At 45.8% G+C, this 19,648-nt stretch overlaps 1 protein-coding gene across 2 annotated transcripts in view; it reads left to right on the forward strand.

Annotated features, from left to right (window-relative positions):
- The first annotated feature begins 7,815 nt into the window (after positions 1-7,815).
- Positions 7,816-19,648, forward strand: part of MYBBP1A (MYB binding protein 1a) — an 89,882-nt gene continuing 78,049 nt past the window's right edge. For both annotated transcript variants that reach the window (XM_026672390.2, XM_087943836.1), the window contains exon 1: positions 7,816-8,070. In XM_026672390.2, the coding sequence (XP_026528175.2) occupies positions 7,876-8,070 (195 nt within the window). In that variant the 5' untranslated portion in view covers positions 7,816-7,875. The remainder of the gene's footprint in view (positions 8,071-19,648) is intronic.

Genomic DNA, 19,648 nt, shown 5'->3' on the forward strand with positions numbered 1-19,648 from the left:
GAGCGCTGCAGGACCCCGCGCCGTTTATATAGCGGGCCAAACGGAGGGGCTGCCCGTCGTGCCGCCTGAAGTCGATCGTCTTCCTGCGCCTGCGCGTTGCGGATGGCAGCGGGAGTGCCCTCGGCGCTGCCTGATTGAAAAGCGGTGGGAAAGAGAGTGAGGCATAAGTAACCTCATGAGACAGGAAGAGGTTTTCCATTTTGAAAATCACCCAAGGCGTGGAGAGGCAGAGCACATGTTGGGGTTTGAGGTCGGGTATAAGCTTTTCCCAGTTACCTGATCTAATTTAGAAAACAGTGTAGACAGAAGGGGGGGGAAAGGAAGCGACGTATTTATTTATTTTTGCCAATCAAGAGCCAATAAAGCACATTTTCCAGAAAGTGTCTCGTTTCCCAGTTTAAAATGCATAGGCACAAGATCAAGAGATAGGATAGGAATGTGTATGTTGCTGAACTGTCTCTGATTACCTCTATGTGTTACCATTGTTCTATGCTATTTTGTTGCCTTCCCTTATTCATAAAACATACCTCCCGTTTTCATCATTAAAAATGAGGAAAATTCAATGCAGGGATGACTTCAATATTGTAAAGGAATAACTTCACTAAAAATATGATTGAAAAGGGAAAAGGAAATGAAACCATCACTATCAAAATTATACACCAAAGATGTTACCCTCTTTGCTTGAAAAAAGTGTGATCTCACTGTCACTGTATTTTGTGTTATTATATTTGTGCTTTTGCCTCATTCTCAGTTAAGCAAGGTTTGAGAGTATACCTTAGTTTTGCATATAAAGTGACATCTGAACTTCAGAAGGATGGGAAAAAATATCTGAGTTGTTGAAATCCTGCGTCAAAGTAGACAATAGCTGGACTGAAAATGTATTCTTTTTCTACTGAAATGTTTCTCAGGATTGCAGCACCAAAGTATTGTTGTTTCCAAACTAACGTTTGGATTTCCTTTAATGCAGGCCAATTCCATGTCTTGTTTCCAGCAGAAGCTCATGGGGCTGTTTTTGCCCATTGCTCAGGTTTTCAAAAATTAAAGCCATTTATCTGAGATGATTGGAGGATACCTGCTATTGTTTTGAAACTCCCTCAAGCCTTGAATATGTCAGCAGGCTTGGGGGGTTCCCAGGGAATCGGAGACAATTCTGAGATGGCAATACTGTGTTTGATATTTTTATAGTCTCAGTGTGGTTTGTATGCAATACTTTGTTTTAAAAATAATTTTAGTAATGATTTTGAATGAATGAATGAATTATTTATTAGCCAAGTGTGATTAGACACACAAGGAATTTGTCTTGGTGCATATGCTCTCAGTGTACATAAAAAGAAAAGATGTATTCGTCAAGAATCATAAGGTAAAACACTTAAGGATAGTCATAGGGTACAAATAAGCTATCAAATCATAGTAGGAAATAGTCAATATAAATTGTAAGCAACAAAGTTACAGTCATATAGTCACAATTGAGGGGATGGGTGATAGGAGTGATGAGAAGATTAATAGTGATAGTAATGCAGACTTAGTAAATAGTTGGACAATTGGACATTTTAAAAAATATTTTTAAAAATATTTTAATATTTTTATTGTTTTGTGACATGGATGGGTATATAAATGTAATTAATAAATAACCAAAAATAAATTGCCTGGGGTTGAACTAAAAGGTCTCCAAGGCCCCTTTCAACCATATAATTTTATGAGGTAATGTTCTTTGGCATACACACAGGTAGTCCTGGGCTTAAAATGGTTCATTTAGTGACCATTCAAAGTTACAATGGCACTGAAAAAAAGTGACTTGTGACTGTTTTTCACACTTATAATTGCTGCAGCATCCCCATGGTCATGTGATCAAAATTCAGACGCTTGGCAACTGACTCATATTTATGATGGCTGCAGTGTCCTGGAGTCATGTGATCACCTTTTGTGATCTGACAAGCAAGGTCAATGGGGAAGCCTCATTCACTTAACAAGTGTGTTACTAGAACAACTAGATATTAGGAGTTTTCCCCCCGAAAGCCATCACTCTGCTAAACAAATAATTCCCTCAACACTGTTCAACTATTACAAAGTCTGCACTACTTTTACTGTTAATCTTCTCATCACTCCTTATCACCCATCCCCTCCCACTTGTGACTGTATGACTGTAACTTTGTTACTTGTATCCTTACGGTTTATATTGACTGTTTCCTAGTATGATTTGATTGCTTATCCCTATGACTATCATTAAGTATTGTACCTTATGATTCTTGACTCTTGACAAATGTATCTTTTCTTTGATGTACTGAGAGTATTTGCACCAAGACAAATTCCTTGTGTGTCCAATCACACTTGGCCAATAAAGCATTCTATTCTATTCTATTCTATTCTATTCTATTCTATTCTATTCTATTCTATTCTATTCTATTCTAACTTAACAACTGCAGTGATTCACTAAACAACTGTGACAAGAAAGGTTGTAAATGGAGCAAAACTCACTTAACTGTCCCAATTAGCAACAGAAATTTTGGCCTCAGTTGTGGTCATAAGTCAAAGACTACCTATATACCATTCATAAATGATTTTTATTGCACCTTTTTCTAAATATTCTTTGAAGTAAAATAGATGAATAAATTGGAAGCTAGTCTGCTAGTTGATGACTACCTGCACAGATATCCTAACCCTTCTCTCTGTGAAGGAAACATAAAATATTTTACCCTTTTATGAAAAAAGGCAGAACTAGGGACAAGCCTCTGATTACAGTCTAGAATTTGCAGGAATCCAGAGAAAATTCACATAAATGCTTCAAAAATTACTGCTGTAAATTATTTCTGTCAATATAGGTGAAGCATCTGCTTGAAATTTGCCTTGAAATTTGTTGTACACATTACAAAGTTGAGTGTTTAAACTTTAGTCTTCACCCATTCTTCAGACTGTATTCATCATACAGTATTTCTATAGAATCTTCTCAGTAATCAATTTGTTAATTTGAATCTATCCTATCTCTTTTATATAGAGGCTTTGAGGCAGTAAACACTCATTTAGAGCAGAGTAGCACCAATTTATAGTCTGATTGGAGCACTGAATTTCCTTTTAAATGTCTTTTTTTACTTAAGTTGCCAGCTGTACTATTGTATAATTTATCTTTTTCAGCAGTGAATGTTTGCTTGTTTTAATACTTAACAAAATTTAAGAGGTTGAATACACACGCACACGTGCGCGCGCACACACACACACACACAGAGCTTGTCCTTTATTACAGGGTCTTGAGGCTGAATCAATCGATGAATGGCTAAGAGGTATGTTTAGCTTAATAAACAGAAGGCTCAGAGAGGATATTATGGTACCGTGTTTCTCACATAACAAGGCCGGGCCTTATTTTTTTTTGACCCCCGAAAAAATGGCTAAGCCGTCTTTTCGGGGGTGACTTAATTTCCCCCCCTTGCATCCTCGGGTGGGTGGGCAGGCGGCGACAGCTTGGATGTTCAGGAGACCTTCGGGTTCGGGCCACTGTTGCTTTCCCTTTTCCCTTGCTGCCACGGCGTTAGAGCAACGCCGTGGCGTTTGGCGCAGCCACATGCGGCCAGTCAGGGCTCCTCCCTGCAACCAGAGCCCTGAGGAGACACTTGGCTTCAGGTGCTCCCGCCGCCGCCTTCCCTTTGCCTTCGAAGGTAAAGCAAATTATTTTAACGACGACACCCTACTACAACAAAGCCTCCCCTGCCCGAGAGGGCAGCCCAACTCCACGTGGGGAGGTGAATCTCCCGGGGCCTCTTCGGTTCCTCCCCGACCTCCCTACACTGCGCGCCTCTGACGCGCCGGTCCCTTCAGCCCAGCGAGCTCTTCCACCTCAAAGGAAGGCCAGGCGGGCGGCTGCGGAGCAGCAGCAGCGGGTCCGAGCTGCTCGCAGTGGAGACAGCCACCACCCTTAGCCCGATGCGGGGAGAACGACCAAGGTTAGCGCCCGCCAGCCCGTCCTTCCCGCCTTTGGAGGCACCTGTATCGAGTGCCTCCGCGGCCAGCCTAGCCACGCCGCTTCCGACCGACTCCTTCTGGCGCAGCCCTGGTGGGATGAGTGGACGCGCTCGCTGCCTGCCAGGGCCGCGCCAGAGCCGTGTGGGCTGGGCAGAGCTGGGAAAGCGAGCTGCAGGTGCGTGCGTGCCTCCTCCTGCCCCTCGTTCCCAAATCTCGCCCGGGCGAGCAGCGCTTCGCTTGCTCTGCAAAGCCGCGGCTTCCTCACCTCTCAGCAAGCAGGAGGAACCGGCTGCAGCCTCCTCCTCCTCAGCCGCAGCGCAGACGTTGACCTTGCGGGGAGAGAGAGGGAGAGATCCTCTTGGGCGAGCGCCTTCCCCCGCAGCCCTCCGCATGAAAGGAGGACCCGCCGGTAGGGGAAACCGAGCCGTGAAGACTCCCTCGGCGGATGCTCCCAAAGGAGTCGGTCAGAAGCGGCGTGGCTAGGCTGGCCGCGGAGGCGCTCGGTGAAGGTGCCTCCAAAGGCGGGAAGGACGGGCTGGCAGGCGCTAACCTTGGTCGTTCTCCCCGCGTTGGGCTAAGGGTGGTGGCTGTTTCCGCTGCGAGTGGCTCGGACCCACTGCTGCTGCTCCGCAGCCGCCTGCCTGGCCTTCCTTTGAGGTGGAAGAGCTCGCTGGGCTGAAGGGACCGGCGCGTCAGAGGCGTGCAGTGTAGGGAGGTCGGGGAGGAACCGAAGAGGCCCTGAGAGATTCACCTCCCCACATGGAGTTGGGCTGCCCTCTCGGGCAGGCGAGGCTTTGTTGTAGTAGGGTGTCGTTTTTAAAATAATTCGCTTTACCTTCGAAGGCAAAGGGAAGGCGGCAACAGGAGTGCCTGAAGCCAAGTGTCTCCTCAGGGCTCCGGTTGCAGGGAGGAGCCCTGACTGGCCGCACGTGGCTGCGCCAAACGCCGCGGCGTTGCTCTAACGCCACGGCAGCAAGGGAGAAGGGAAAGCAATGGTGGAAGGTCTCCTGATATGAAGTGCCCCACCAACGCAGGCAGCACCATATCTGGCCATGCAACAAAAGTACTTCCTAACGGCAAGCCCCCCCCTGCCATTTCCCCCCATTTCGCATGTTTAATATGGGCCTTAATTTGGGGGGAGGGGCTTAATTTGATTTTATGCCAATAAAACATGGTGGGGCTTCCTATTGGTGGAGGCCGTATTGTTGGAGAAACACGGTAGTAATGGAAGGAAGAGGATGTCAATGTATTCTCCATTCTCTAGAAGACTCCAATGGTTCATTCTGACCCTATGATTCTATGAAATTGATCTGTTTCCTAAGAAGTAAAGTTCTAAATTCTCTAGATCATACTTCTATGCTATATGGCCAAAACATCCCATTATATAAATTATTTCAATTTTGCTTTTTATTCTTTTAATTGGCTTTATCTCACATCCTGGAATTAGGCAGTGAATGTCAGGTAAGGCACACTTCCTGGGAGATAGCAGGTTGCAGCATGAATTATCAAGTCACTGTCCCAAAGAGACAAGGTTGGCTGTGAAGACTAGGTGGGTTTTTGAAAAGAGCTTTGACACTCAGCCTTTCATCTTATAGGTTCAGCCATCTGCTATGCACCCTAAACAAAGCTGTCCCAAAAGTGCTTTTTCAAGAGTCATCTGGGCTTCCTTTGTTTTTCATTGAAGACATTTTGCTTCTCATCCAAGAAGCTTCTTCAATTCAAGTTCAAGAAGCTGAAGAAGCTTCTTGGATGAGAAGTGAGATGTCTTCAAGGAAAAAACCAAGTAAGTCCAGTTGCCTGGACAACCATGACCTGGATGACTGAGAATCTCCATAGACACTAATCTTAATGTATTGCACTGCAAACATGTTGAATCAATAGATCTGCACTGTTGCTGAAATATAGCAGCTGTTTTGATCTTGTCTATGGAGGAAATCCTATATGTGCCTCAGGTATGAGCCACACTGTGCTGGTGATGGCTTGCTTAATCATGGTTTATTTAATAAACTACAGTTTGTGAATTCACCTATATACCAACACCCTAAAATGCTTACACAAATTGCAAAACATGTTTGTCTCACGCATCATGCTTAATAAGTTGTATAACAACTATTTGTATAAGACAGATTTTTGAGCTTTTTGAAGAAGGGTTTACATGAAAGCATCCTTAAGATATTTTTATTAGCCATCTACTCTAAATAAAGAATTGGGGACCTTTCATTCTTTCTCCTTTTGATTTTATTCACAGCTTTTAACTCCTTCAATAGTTTCTTTGATTTTCTCTATTAAAAACCAGGCATATCTATAAATAAACACTGAAACAGCCTGGAAACCAGAAGACAGTTCCAGGTGGCATGAATGCTTGTTGGATGACTCAGGGCAAGGGTTTTCAAACTTGGCAAGTTTAAGACTTGTGGACTTCAACTCCCAGAATTCCCGAGCTAACATGACTGGAGGAAGAATTCTGGAAGTTGAAGTCCACAAATCTTAAAGCTGTCAAGTTTGAAGACCCCTGACTTAGGCCCAGTCCCTCTGTCTCAGTCCAACCCATCTTACAGGTTTGTTGTGGGGAAAAATAGGAAGAGGAAGGAGTAGTGGGTAAGTTTGTTGCCTTGAATTAAATATAAAAAGTTAGAATGAAAACAATTTAATAATAATAGGTATTACCTTGTGGGGTTTGCATGTTCTGAGGAGGATGAGAGCTATCCATGTTCATCATACTGGACAGGCCTCATCAGAGAAGCCCAGATGAAGAATGTCTCTCCCATTAAGCATATGTGAGACACAGTGTACAGAAACCTATATCAGTCATTGCTCAGATCAGCAAGGTACTGAAGAAGCTTCTTGGATGAGAAATGAAACATTTCCAAGGGGAAAAAAACCCAAAGTCCAGCTGCCTTTTGAAAAACACCTTGGGGACAAATGTCATCATAATCTAGAGAAAATCACAAAAAGACCTGCAAGTAGAATGACTGTGGCAAAAGGAAACAAAGATAGCATCACTAGGATGAATAATAATACCAATAGGAACAATCCTATTGTTGTGCAATCCCAAAACATCAAAATCACCATCACTCAGGAACTGATATTACCTAGTCAGGTAATAAAATGTCTCAAAAAAACAAAACAAAAACCCAACCAAACTCAGAGAGCAACACAGGTGGATAAAAATCCTAAAACCAGTCTAAACATCTGTCTGCGTAACCAATCATAGCAATAGCATTTAGAGGTATATATCGCTTCATTATGCTTTTACAGCTCTCTCTAAGCTGTTTACAGAGTCAGCCTATTGCCCCCAACAATTTGGGTCCTCATTTTACTCACCTCGGAAGGATGGAAGGCTGAGTCAACCTTGATAATAATATCAATCATAACTACAAGCATTTACATATCTAACTTGAGCTAACAAAACGAGATAGCTGGTTTATCATCCTTGTGTCTTGTAAATCCAGCTCCTACAACCAAAAGCAGCCAAGGTTTTTATTGCACTTTTTTAGCTGGCCATCCTTGGGTTCTGTGCAAATTCCCTTAACCCACCGCGTCTCAATCTCAGACCCTTTAAAAAATGTGTGGACTTCAATTCCCATTGGCTGGGGAGTTATGGGAGTTGAAGTCCACACAACTTAAAAACATTGGACTAAACAACCGCTAAACGTCCGTTTCTCGAAGTAACCACCGGCTGAGGATCACAGGAGTTGAAATTCCCAGGATCTGGAGAATACGGATTGGGGAAAGGTGAAACGGAGGCCAAAGATCAGACTCCTTGACGCCAATCTCGCCTCCGAGCGAGGATTTCCACTTCGGTACGTGGGAAGGAGGCGGGATGCAACATTTTTTTTTTTTCTGAACCCGGAAGGGGAGGTTTCCACGTGCTTCCTCCGGTGCATCACGGGGCCTTTTCCACGTGCAGCCTTTGCGACCAGCATGGCTGGGGATGGCAGCCCGAAGACCGGGCAGGCGGTGGGACGCGTCGTTTCAGCCTCGATCTCGCAGCCGGGCAGGCTCCTGGGTCAGAGTCGGCAGTTTCTGGACTATTTCTGGGACATCGCCAAGCCCGATCAGGCGATCCGGTTGAAGGCCACGGAGGGGTTGCTGAACTACTTGCAGGAAAACAAGAAAGTAAGGCATAGTAGGCGTTGATCCTGCGGGAAGTGCGGGCGGTTGAAGTGAGCTCTTCACTCCTCCGCCTCCGGAGCCGCCTTAGAGTCCTTTCCCTACGATGCTAGGCCTCTTAGGAAAGGGGTGAGGTCAATAGTAGCCTAAGGTTAAAGTTTTTGGGGTTTGGGGAAGAAACCACAGAGTCAGGTACAGTATTCCAGACATTGACCACTCTGTTGCTGAAGTCATATTTCCTGCAATCAAGTTTGGTGCGATTAACCTTGAGTTTGTATCTATTGTTTGCTGTTGTTTTGTTATGGTTGAAGCTGAAATATTCATTGACTGGTAGGACATTGCAATGTATGGTTTTATATACCATACTTAGATCTGACTGAAGGCGGCGAAATTCTAGGTTTTCTAGGTCTAGAATTTCGAGTCTGGTGGCATAAGGTATTCTGCAACGAGTAGAGGAGTGGAGAACTCTTCTTGTGAAATATTTCTGGACTTTCTCAACTTTATTAATATCAGATACGTAATGTGGGTTCCAGACTGATGAGCTGTATTCAAGTCTAGCAAATGTTTTGTATGCCCTAGTTAGTAATGTGATATTACCAGAGAAAAAGCTACCTAGGATTAGGTTAACAACTCTTATTCCTTTTTGGCTATGTAGTTACAGGAGGCTCTAGCACTTAGATCATTAGAGATTACTCCAAGATCCTTGACAGAGTTTGGATCATCAACAAGGTCTTGACTATTCAGCCTGTATTTTATTTTCTGATTTTTTTGCCAATATGTAAGACAAAGCATTTATTTGTTGAGATTTGAAGTTGCCATTTGTTTGACCATTCTGATACATAGTCGAGGTCTTTTTGAAGGGTAGCAGTATTGTCGATGGTGTGGAATAGCTCTACATCATCGGAACCATGATCTGGATGACTGAGAATCTCTACAGACTTTTGTACAGGAGTGTAAATGGGTAGCATATAGCTCAGGGGTGTCAAACTCAAGGTGCCAAGGACTCTTCTGCCAGAAAAACAGAAGCCCTCCCGAGCTCCATTTTCACTGGCAAGAGGGTTGCATGAGGCCATCACAGGCAAAAATGGAGCTCGGGAGCCCATTTACTCTGGCAGAATGCTTGGACCACCACAGGTGCCCCCAACACAAGTGACACTGAGCTTGCCATGCCCACCCTGGCCATGCCTACTCAGCTCAAACACAATCCTGAGGCAGCCCTCAATGAAATCGAGTTTGACACCCCTGATATAACTGATTGATGATATGCCATCAAATAGTTTTTGGTTCCTAATGATGATATAGGTAATATTTTCTCCATATCGATCTATCCCTGAGGCAGCGATCTGTCAACTTTAGGATATTTGGATTTCAGCTCCTAGCTAGCTGGGGAGTTCTGGGAGTTGAAGTCTTTAAAGTTGCCAAGGTTGACATACACTATCCTAATCTATTCTTTCAATTCTTCCCCTCCGCCACTATACTATCATGCTCACATATACCACTCTCTACTGTTTATCCCCACAACAGCAACCCTGTAAGACAGATGGGCTGAGAGAATGCAATTGGCCCCAAGTCCTCCTGGGAACTATAATGGCTGAGAGTGGGCTACAACCTGGCTTTCCCTACTCTTAGTCCAGCACCTTCACCATTGCCCCACATCAGCTCTTGGGGGGTTGAGGGTCCCTGAAATAAACCACCCCAGGGAACTCTTCTGGCAGAGAGTAGATTAATACTTGGATTTCCTCCCCCCCCCCTTGCTATTCTGGTACCTTTGTCTATTACATGTATTTGCCGCTCATTTTGCTTCGAAGCAACTATATGGGATTTTTTCTTCTTCATGATTGTTTATTTTTATTTTTATTTTATTTATTTTGATTTGTCAATCGCTTACAAAATAATAGGTTTAAGTATAACCATGAGTAAGAATACAGAAAATAGGTACGATTAAAAGGGGACAATAAGACAGGGACGGGAGGCACGTATGGTGCACTTATGCATGTCCCTTACAGACCTCTTAGTAATGGGGTGAGGTCAATAGTGGATAGTTCGAGGTTAAAGGAGTGGGGGTTTGAGGATGTAACAACAGAGTCAGGTAGTGCATTCCAGGCATTGACCACTCTGTTGCTGAAGTCATACTTTCTGCAATCAAGTTTGGAGCGGTTAACATTGAGTTTGTATCTGTTGTGTGCTCTTGTATTGTTGCGGTTGAAGCTAAAGTAGTCATTGACTGGTAGGACATTGTAGCAGATAATGTGTACCACGCTTAAGTCCAACCATAGGCGGCATAGTTCAAGATTGTCCAAGCCCAAAATTTCAAGTCTGGTGATATAGGGTGTTCTGTTGCGAGCAGAGTTTGTCATGAATCTAGTGGGAAAATCACCCTTCCAAAAAGCGTCTTTTTCAAACTCTTTTAGAATCAGTGCTTGCTGGTAGTTTAATAAATATAAAGAACATTGTTATTCTCCTGAGAGCCGTTCGGATCATCCAGAGAGTGGGAGGTGCTTCAGTCACGTCGTTGATGGCTGAGCTCAATCACTGAGGAACGCTCCGCCCTCCATCACGTGGCTCTCTTGCGTTCCCCAGTTTGTGCTCAGCCGTCGTCAAGTTAGGCTGTGCATTTCTCACTCCTTGGCCGATCCAAGACTTGCTCTCAGGTTTGGAAATATTTATAGAGAAAAACAAGTTATTTTCCTTAGCCTTCTGGCGCAGGACTGGGGATTTAAGGGAGCGCGTTTCTTTCGCCCCAGGGGTTGTAGAACAGGCGACTTCGCTCGGCGCTAACCCCCCAATTTGATCTCTTGCCTGCCGTTTCTCTCGCTGCGCTTGCAGCAGCTTTACTGATCGCACTGATAAGTGCTGCTGGTATTCCCCCCACCGCAAACGCCGCTCGCCCTAAGAAGGCGAAAACTTACTGCTTGGATTCCTCGGCCTCTTTTAAGGCCGGAGAAGTAAAAAACTTCATTGCCCTGAGCAGCCCGGGACTTTAGAAACGTGGGCGATCGCCTCTAGGGCGCCACCACGTGGCGGGCGCCATCTTTAAAAAAATAAAATAAAAAGATTGAGGCCTCATAGCGCTGCGAAGTAACCGGCCCTAGCACAGGCCTCTCAGCCTGTAGGGCCTTTGCTAATTGGTACAATTTAGTAATTGTTGGCTTCCCGCAGCAGGCTCAGGGCAAGTGATTGCAGCCTATCCCTCCCGGTTGTTGCCTGGGAGCTCCAGCTGCCAGAGGCCTCTCTTCCAGCCTCAGGCGTTTAATTCGGATAATTGGCAATCTTTCATTAATAGAGTAATAATAATAATATTAATAATTACAATTATAATAATTATAATAATAATAATATTAATAATAATCATATATTACTAATATAATATTAGAACAAGAATATTAACAATAGTTCTAATTCTAATAGACATTGGAATATCTGCCTGTATGCAGGTCTAGATATTTCCTCATATATAGGTTTATATTTATACTCACATATAGATAGACCTGAGTGAGTTTATTCCTGTAATTTTTTTCTTATTGATATTGTACCTTAGCATTCCAAGTCTCATTGGATTGTTATCCTACCACCTGCGCAAACAGGCTAAGGAAACTCCTAAGGAAACTCCTAAGGAAACACCTAAAGAGACCTCTAAGGCTTCTCAGAGAGACGCCCTACGACGTCACAGGGCTCTCGAGAGGGAATTTGACAGGCGGTCCAGAGAGACACAACCGGTACTTCCAGCACCCTCCGCTCCTTCTACCTCCAGACCCCCCCCTCCAGATTGTTTTTCCGTCTCCAGGCGCAGCCCATCCCAGGGACACCAGGCTCCCGGCCCATCAACCAGACAACCTCCTGAAGCTACTTTCACGCCCACGGCTGCTGGTCTTCGCCAGGAGGAGGCCCCCTCATCCGAGATCCCTGCGCACATACAGGCATTGATGGAACGGGCCATTCGCCAGGGATAGCAGAGGGCCTTCAACAGATGTCCAGGTCTACTCCCCCTCACTGGCGCCCGAACACGACCCACCATCAATGAGGTCCTCGCCTAGATCAGACCCTACTCGTGGTCAGGTACCTTCTCAAGGGGGCAGTCCTCTCCCAGAAAGGGACCCGGAGGAGGATATAGAGTATCTAGACCAATTTGGGGGAAGAGGAAATGGAATGGGGGTCTATGCAACAAGAGGAGCCCCTATCGGAGGTAGATCCTATGGAGGGGACATGTCCGAGGATGAGGGTCTCACCCGGACCAACCCACTGTTGCGGGCCTGTTCAAGCCCCACATGTTTAAATCCCTTTTATTCAAAGCCAGGAACATCTCTGGCCTGTCGGTGCAAACCTCCTCAGCTCTCCCTCCCGGCAGAAGGTCAGGAGGACGCCATCTTTAGTCAACCCGTGGTGGAGGCGGAGGTAATCCCGGCTCCACCCCTATTTCATGACCTGGTCTCAAATCAACTGAATTCTACTAGGGCCCCTCCCGCCCCATCCAGCCTGGACAGGAGGTTCTTTAACCTCGAGTCGAGTTTCTGTGACTTACTCAACACCCCGAGGTGGATGAGCCCATTGTTGGGTTGGGCCTCGTCCTCCCCAGTGACCCCCTAGAGGCTCTGAAACCCGAGGACAAGAGGTCCCGAGCTCGCCCTACGTAGAGCTCACCAAGCGGACTCCTGGGCCATTAGATCAGCCACTGCGGCTTCTTTCTTCACCAGATCCTCGATCCGGTGGCTTCGGCAACTGAAGCAACATGTTCCCCCCTCCAACACAAGGGCTCACCAGGACATAGCAAAACTGACGGCCGCGGCGGAATTTTCCGCTGACGCCACCTTCCATGCGGTCAAGTTCTCTGCCCGGGCAATAACGCCCCATGTCACTGCTCGCCGCCTGCTCTGGCTTAAACACTGGCAGGCGGACGTTAAAACAAAGTTAAGCTGGCTACTGCCCCCATAAAAGGGGACAAACTATTTGGCACGGCTCTGGACCCCTTGCTATCTGAAACCCGGAGCAGAGAAAATTTCTCCCTCCCCTGTTTCGGAGGTCAGAGTCTAGAGGCCCCCAGCCATTTCGAGAGGCTCCTCCCGCCCTTTCTACCAGTCTCCCTTCCCGCCAAGGTACTCGAGACCCCCTCCTCCCGACCATTCCAGCCCCAGGATCGAACTGATCCGGCCGATAGGAACAGGAGGGGCAGCGGCTACAGGCGCCCTTTCAGGGGCTCAGGAGGGAGGCCCTTCCGGGCGTAGATAGATCCCGTCCCTCCTCCCATCGGCGGACGCCTCAAGCACTTTGCCGACCGATGGGACTCTTCCACCTCTGATACCTGGGTCCGTGATACCATCAGACTCGGCCTCACGCTCGAATTCAAGCGCCCCCTGACTTCTTTCTGGCGTCCCCCTCAAGGGACCCCATCAAAGCATAACCTAATGGATTCAGCAATCCATCATCTTCTCCAAATACAGGCCATTCAACCCGTCCCACCCTCCCAGCGGGGCAGGGGTTCTACTCCCACCTTTTGTAGTCCCCAAATCCTCCGGAGGATGGAGGGCCATCTTGGACCTTAAACGCCTTAACCGTTATCTGGTCTATCGCAGGTTCAAGATGCACACCCTGCAGTCCATCCTCCTCAGCATCCGCCAAGGGGACTGGCTATCCTCCATAGACCTCTCCGAGGCCTACCTCCACATTCCAATCCGACCCTCCCATTTCAAATTCCTCAGGTTCTGCTACAACCACCGCCACTTCCAATATGTCGCCCTTCCCTTTGGGCTAGCCTCTGCCCGAGGACCTTCACTAAGGTCCTCGCGGCCCTGGCGGCTCATCTCAGGAATCTCCCGGTCCGCCTCCATTGCTACCTGGATGACATCCTCATCCTCTCCCTCCAGACCCCAAGCAGAGAGGGACATCAGGGTTACTATCTCGGCCCTCCAAGACCATGGTTTCCTAGTTAATTGGCAAAAGAGCCAACTATCCCCATCTACAAGGATCTCCCACTTGGGGGCTGTCATTGACTCAGTGCAGGGTAAGGTGTTCCTCTCCCCGAGAGATTCCTTAGTATCCAGGAAGCCGTCAGGCATATCAGACGCTCCAGGAAGGTTACAATTTTAGAATTGTCCAAATAACTGGGTAAAATGGTTTCTTGTATCTCCATTGTTCCATGGGCCCGTTTACACGCTAGACCCTACAATGGTTCCTGCTCCCATTCCAGCGGACCGGCAGAAGCAACTCAAAGGCCACAGTCAAGGTACCTCCAAAAGTCCTTACATCTCTCCTCTGGTGGACCAGCCCCACCATCAACAAGGGTCACTTCATCAAGGAGCCCCACCGCCTCACCCTTACCACAGATGCCAGCCTGTCCGGATGGGGCGCTCACATCCTCTCGCTCTCAACTCAGGGCACATGGTCTCAGGTAGAACGGGGTGCAGTATAAACTGGCTGGAGCTCACGCCATCTTCCTGGCCCTGGCGCAGTTTCCTCCCCAAGTGCGCGGGCGGCAGGTCCTCATACTCACGGACAACGTCACCGCCAAGGCTCACGTCAACCGTCAGGGGGCACACAGTCCATCCGCTTGATGAGGGAGGCGAACGCCTCTGCCGTTGGGCAGAGCACAATCTCCTCTCCCTCAGAGCCGAACACATTTCAGGGGACTCAAACACCCAAGCGGATTGGCTAAGCAGGACCACGGTGGACCAGTCCGAATGGCGCATCCACCGTCACTATTCAGGGAAGCGACCAGAATGTTCGGTCTCCCGTTAGTAGACCTCTTCGCCTCCCCACTCAACACGCAACTCCCCAGGTTTTTCTCCAGGTACCCCTCCCACGGGCCGAGAATCACGACGCTCCTCCGTTGCCCCTGGCCCACAGGGCTCCTCTATGCCTTCCCGCCTCTAGCCCTGGTTCCCAGAGTTCTCCAGAAGCTCATCTCCGAGAGGGCAGAGCTGATTCTAGTAGCACCCTTCTGGCCCAGGCGCCCCTGGTTTGCGGACCTCCGCAACTTATCGGTGGCCCCTCCTGGAGAATCCCCCGACCAGGATATCCCTCTCCCAGGGGCCCCTTCAACACCCAGACCCTCAGTGGCTCCAGTTAGCCGTTTGGAGGTTGAGCGGGAACGCTTAAGGAAAGAACGGTTTTCCGACCAAGTTATTGAGACCATTTTAGCCGCCAGGCGACCTTCAACAACCCGCATATACAACGCCACTTGGAAGGGATTCTGCGAGTGGTGTCATGGTCTCCAGATCAACCCGCTGTCACCTTCCATAGCTCAGGTCTTGGAGTTCCTCCAAGAGGGCCTGAGGAAAGGGCTTTCCCCAACACCCTAAGGCGTCAGGTCGCAGCGCTATCCACAGTCATTGACTGTGATAACCTGGGTTCCCTTTCCCACCACCCCGTGATTCGGGCATTCCTCAGGGGGCCACCAACCTGTGTCCCCCAACCATACACCGATACCCTACCTGGGACCTTAACAAGGTCCTGGTGTCTCTGACTAAGCAACCCTTTGAGCCTCTCAGGGAAGCCTCTCTCCAATTCCTCACATTCAAAGTGGTTTTCCTGGTAGCTATTACTTCGCCCGCCGCATATCGGAGTTAGCAGCCTTGTCGGTAAGGAAGGACCTTTGCATATTTCATGCCGATAGGGTGGTCCTCCGACCGGACCCTACCTTCCTGCCCAAGGTTAACTCGACCTTTCACAGGGCTCAAGAACTCATACTCCCGAACTTCTGTCCCAATCCCTCGCGGGAAAGGGAGAAGCTTTGGCACTCACTGGACGTAAGACGGGCCCTACGCATTTACATTAAGCGTACCCAACCCTTCCGGAGGTCAGAATCTCTCTTCCTTTCCTTCCAGCCCAAATCCTTAGGCCACAAAGTGTCCCGTCAACCATTGGCCGCTGGATTAGGGCTACCATTTCCAAGGCTTATTTGTCCCAGGCACTGCCGGTACCCAGGGGGATCACAGCACACTCCACCAGAAGTGCAGCCACCTCGGCGGCTTGGGCCACCCAGGCTCCAATTTCTGATATTTGTCGGGCAGCCACTTGGGCATCCCCTCTCCTTTCATTAGACACTATAAGATTGACACCTTTGCCTCGGCGGAGGCTTCGCTTGGTAGGCGAGTCCTCCAGCGAGTCTTCAGGGAACCTCGGAGATTGCAGGACCAGACGGGGTCCCTCCGTAGGACAGCCAAGCTTTGGTATGTCCCACTCTCTGGATGATCCGACGGCTCTCAGGAGAATGGGCGTTGGTTCTTACCTGACACGCCATTTCTCTGGAGCCGTGAGGATCATCCAGCCCCACCCTTTAATTGCCGTCTGGTGGGGCCTTGTTTCGCCAATGACCTATTTAGCATAGGGAGAGCAGAGCAACGTCCTTCTCTTCACCTTCGTCTTCACGCAAACTGGGGAACGCAAGAGAGCCACGTGATGGAGGGCGGAGCGTTCCTCAGTGATTGAGCTCAGCCATCAACGACGTAGACTGAAGCACCTCCCACTCTCTGGATGATCCTCACGGCTCCAGAGAAATGGCGTGTCAGGTAAGAACCAACGCCCATTTTCAGGGCACCCTTATATCAATCCTAGAATCAGATAAGTAGCCCATCAAAAAGGAAGGTCTAGCAATATCAAATTTTGAAAAAAAAAATTTAAAAAAATTTGTTTCGGTTCAGACAATTCATGTGATCGGGAAGATTAAAAACGGATTGTGGTACAGGTAATCCTTGACTTAATGTCCATAGTTGAGCCCAAAATTTTAGTTGCTAAGCGAAACATTTGTTAATTGAGTTTTGCCCTTTTTATGACTTTTTTGCCATTGTTGTTAAGCGAATCACTGCAGTTCTTGTTAGTAACATGGTTGTTAAGTGAATCTAGTTTCCCCCATTGCTTTTGCTTGTTAAAAGGTCGCAAAAGGTGATCACATGACTCCGGGACATTGCAACCGTCGTAAATATGAGTCAGTTTCCAAGCACCTGAATTTTGATCACTTGATCATGGAGATGCTATAATGATTGTAAGTGTTAAAAACTCATTTTTTCAATTCCGTGACTTCAAACAATCACTGAATGAACTGTTTTAAGATGAGGACTACCTGTATTAGTTGAACTGGTACTTAATTCACTTTCAGTCTGAGCTATATAATTTCATTTAAAAAAAAACATTTTATAATCAATATTTTAAATTGTCCTTAGAAAATGTTCAATAAAATGGAAATATGGTTGGTTTCTAATCTATATGCCATCCATTATTCTGGTATGAGAATAAATTTGCTCAGTTTAAGGAATGGAGGATAGAGGATTAAGTTAGTTACCTAATTACAGGGAATAAAGTTACTAGTCCTGAATGTTATTGTACAGTGGTGATAACTTTATAATTATATTACTAATTAGGTTATGATAAAAGAATAGAAAAAAGATCCAACTCCTTTTCAACTGAACCTAATATGCTTTTTTAAAGAATCTTATAGGTCATCTCAGTTCATCTGAGCTCATTAAAAAATATTGGAGAATTGGTGCACCTAGTTTAATAATAGTTTCATCCATTTCATATAATGCATTCATATCAATTACAAAAGATTTTAGAAAACCTTTAAAATATTATGAACATAATTTGGTTTTGTACATTGAATCTCTCTGAAACACTTCACAGTATATAATTCCTTATAATCCATTTCACTATGTATCAAGAAATGACAACAAAAAAATTCATTTGGGAATTACAGCACTACTTTAGAAATAAAATCTATTTAAATTAGGGTGATAAGGATATAAACAAAATGCTTGTTTTATCTTTGGTGGTAGTGCCCAATTAGTTTTTGTTCAAAAGTTTTTGATGGAAAAAGCACAGAAAACCTGTTTAAGATGAATCTCACAGTAGGATCATTGTCTTTACGTTCTACAGCAATTAAAACATAAGATTCAGGATCTCTTGTTAGCAGCCAGATTTGTCATTGCCAAACATTGCATATGTTGTCACAAGATCAAAGGCATTTTAAAGTGTGTGAAATTGTTTTGACACAAGAGTTCAATCAGTGACAAAAATGTTTGAAAACTCTCATAGTAAAGATGAAGTTTACTCAAATTCAGACATCATATATCAGTTGTATATCAGTTTTTCCTGGTATATTGCTTCCTTTCTACACAAATGTCATTTTGGATAAATATATTAGATGTTGGTAATTAATCTCTATAACTTTTCAATTATATCTATGTTAACAATTCTGCATTCATAAGTTATACATTTTAATTATTTTTTCTCTTTTTTTCTGGTTTGTGCTTCCATTTATTTTAATTTTGTAATGCTGGCTTTTAAAAAGTTTATGTCTAGCTTCTAGCTTTCTAAACCAGTGACCCCCAATCTTTTGGGCATCAGGGACTAGTTCCATGCTGAGAGTTTTTTCTGTGGACCAGAGGGGCATCGTTTCTCATGCTGCCTGCATCCCACGGAAGGGGCTTCACTTGTTTGCATAGCCCGGTTTCTGGCATACCGTGGACCAGTGCTGGTTCATGGATCTGGAGTTGGGCCCCCTTATTTACAGGTAGTCCTCAAATTGTGATTACAGTTGAGCCCAAAGACATGGCAGTTGTTAAATGAGTTTTGTCCCATTTTGTGACCTTTCTTGCCACAGTTGTTAAGTGATTCACTGCAATGAATCATGCGTTCATTAAGCAAATCTCCCCATTGACTTTGCTTTTGGGAAGATGACTGGAAAGGTTCCAAATGGTGATTGCATGGCCTGGGACAATGATGATGATCAATACATGTCAGTTGCGAAGAGCTTGGAATTTAGATCATGCAACCATAGGGAAGCTGCAGTGATCCTAAGTGTAAAACCTGGTCATAAGTCCCCTTTTTTTTAGTTCCATTGTAGCAATAGCACTTAGACTTTTATGCCACTTCACAGTGCTTTACAGCCTCTCTAAGTGGTTTATAGAGTCAGCCTATTGCCCCCAACAATTTGGGTCCTCATTTTACCCACCTTGGAAGAATGGAAGGCTCAGTCAACCTTGAGCCTGGTGGGATTTGAACTGCCAAATTGTAGGCAGTCAGCAGTCAGCAGAAGTAGCCTGCAGTACTGCACTCTAACCACTGCGCCACTGTGGCTCATAATTTCAAATGGTCACTAAACAAATGTTTGTAAGTTGAGGATACCTATACTAGTAGTGACAATAATTTTCTGTTTTTCCTGTTTAGCAAAGTAATGTGTTGCCTCTTGTGGGTGTTTGTGTGTGGGCACTGCCTCCTTGTGTTACACATATTGGTGTTTGTATATTTGTTTGTACAAAGAAGTACTGGGTAGGATGCATAAGATCTGCCCTGGGTTACATGACCAGGAAGGAGGGAGATTTACAGTGTAGGTATTGTAATTATATATATATATATATATATGGTTACAATATATAAGTATATATTATATTATAATATAATAATATAATACAATGTTATATTATAACTATATATAGCGGTGGCTCAGTGGCTGATGCTGAGCTTGTCTATCAAAAGGTCGGCAGTTTGGTGGTTCGAAACCCTAGCGCTGCATAATGGAGTGAGCTCCCGTTACTTGTCCTAGCTTCTGCCAACCTAGCAGTTTGAAAGCATGTAAAAAATACAAGTAGAAAAATAG

The sequence above is a fragment of the Notechis scutatus genome, chromosome 1 (genome assembly GCF_049901735.1).
Source record: "Notechis scutatus isolate UNSWTSFEM ecotype Mainland chromosome 1, rNotScu1.2, whole genome shotgun sequence".
NCBI classification, from domain to species: Eukaryota; Metazoa; Chordata; class Lepidosauria; order Squamata; family Elapidae; genus Notechis; species Notechis scutatus.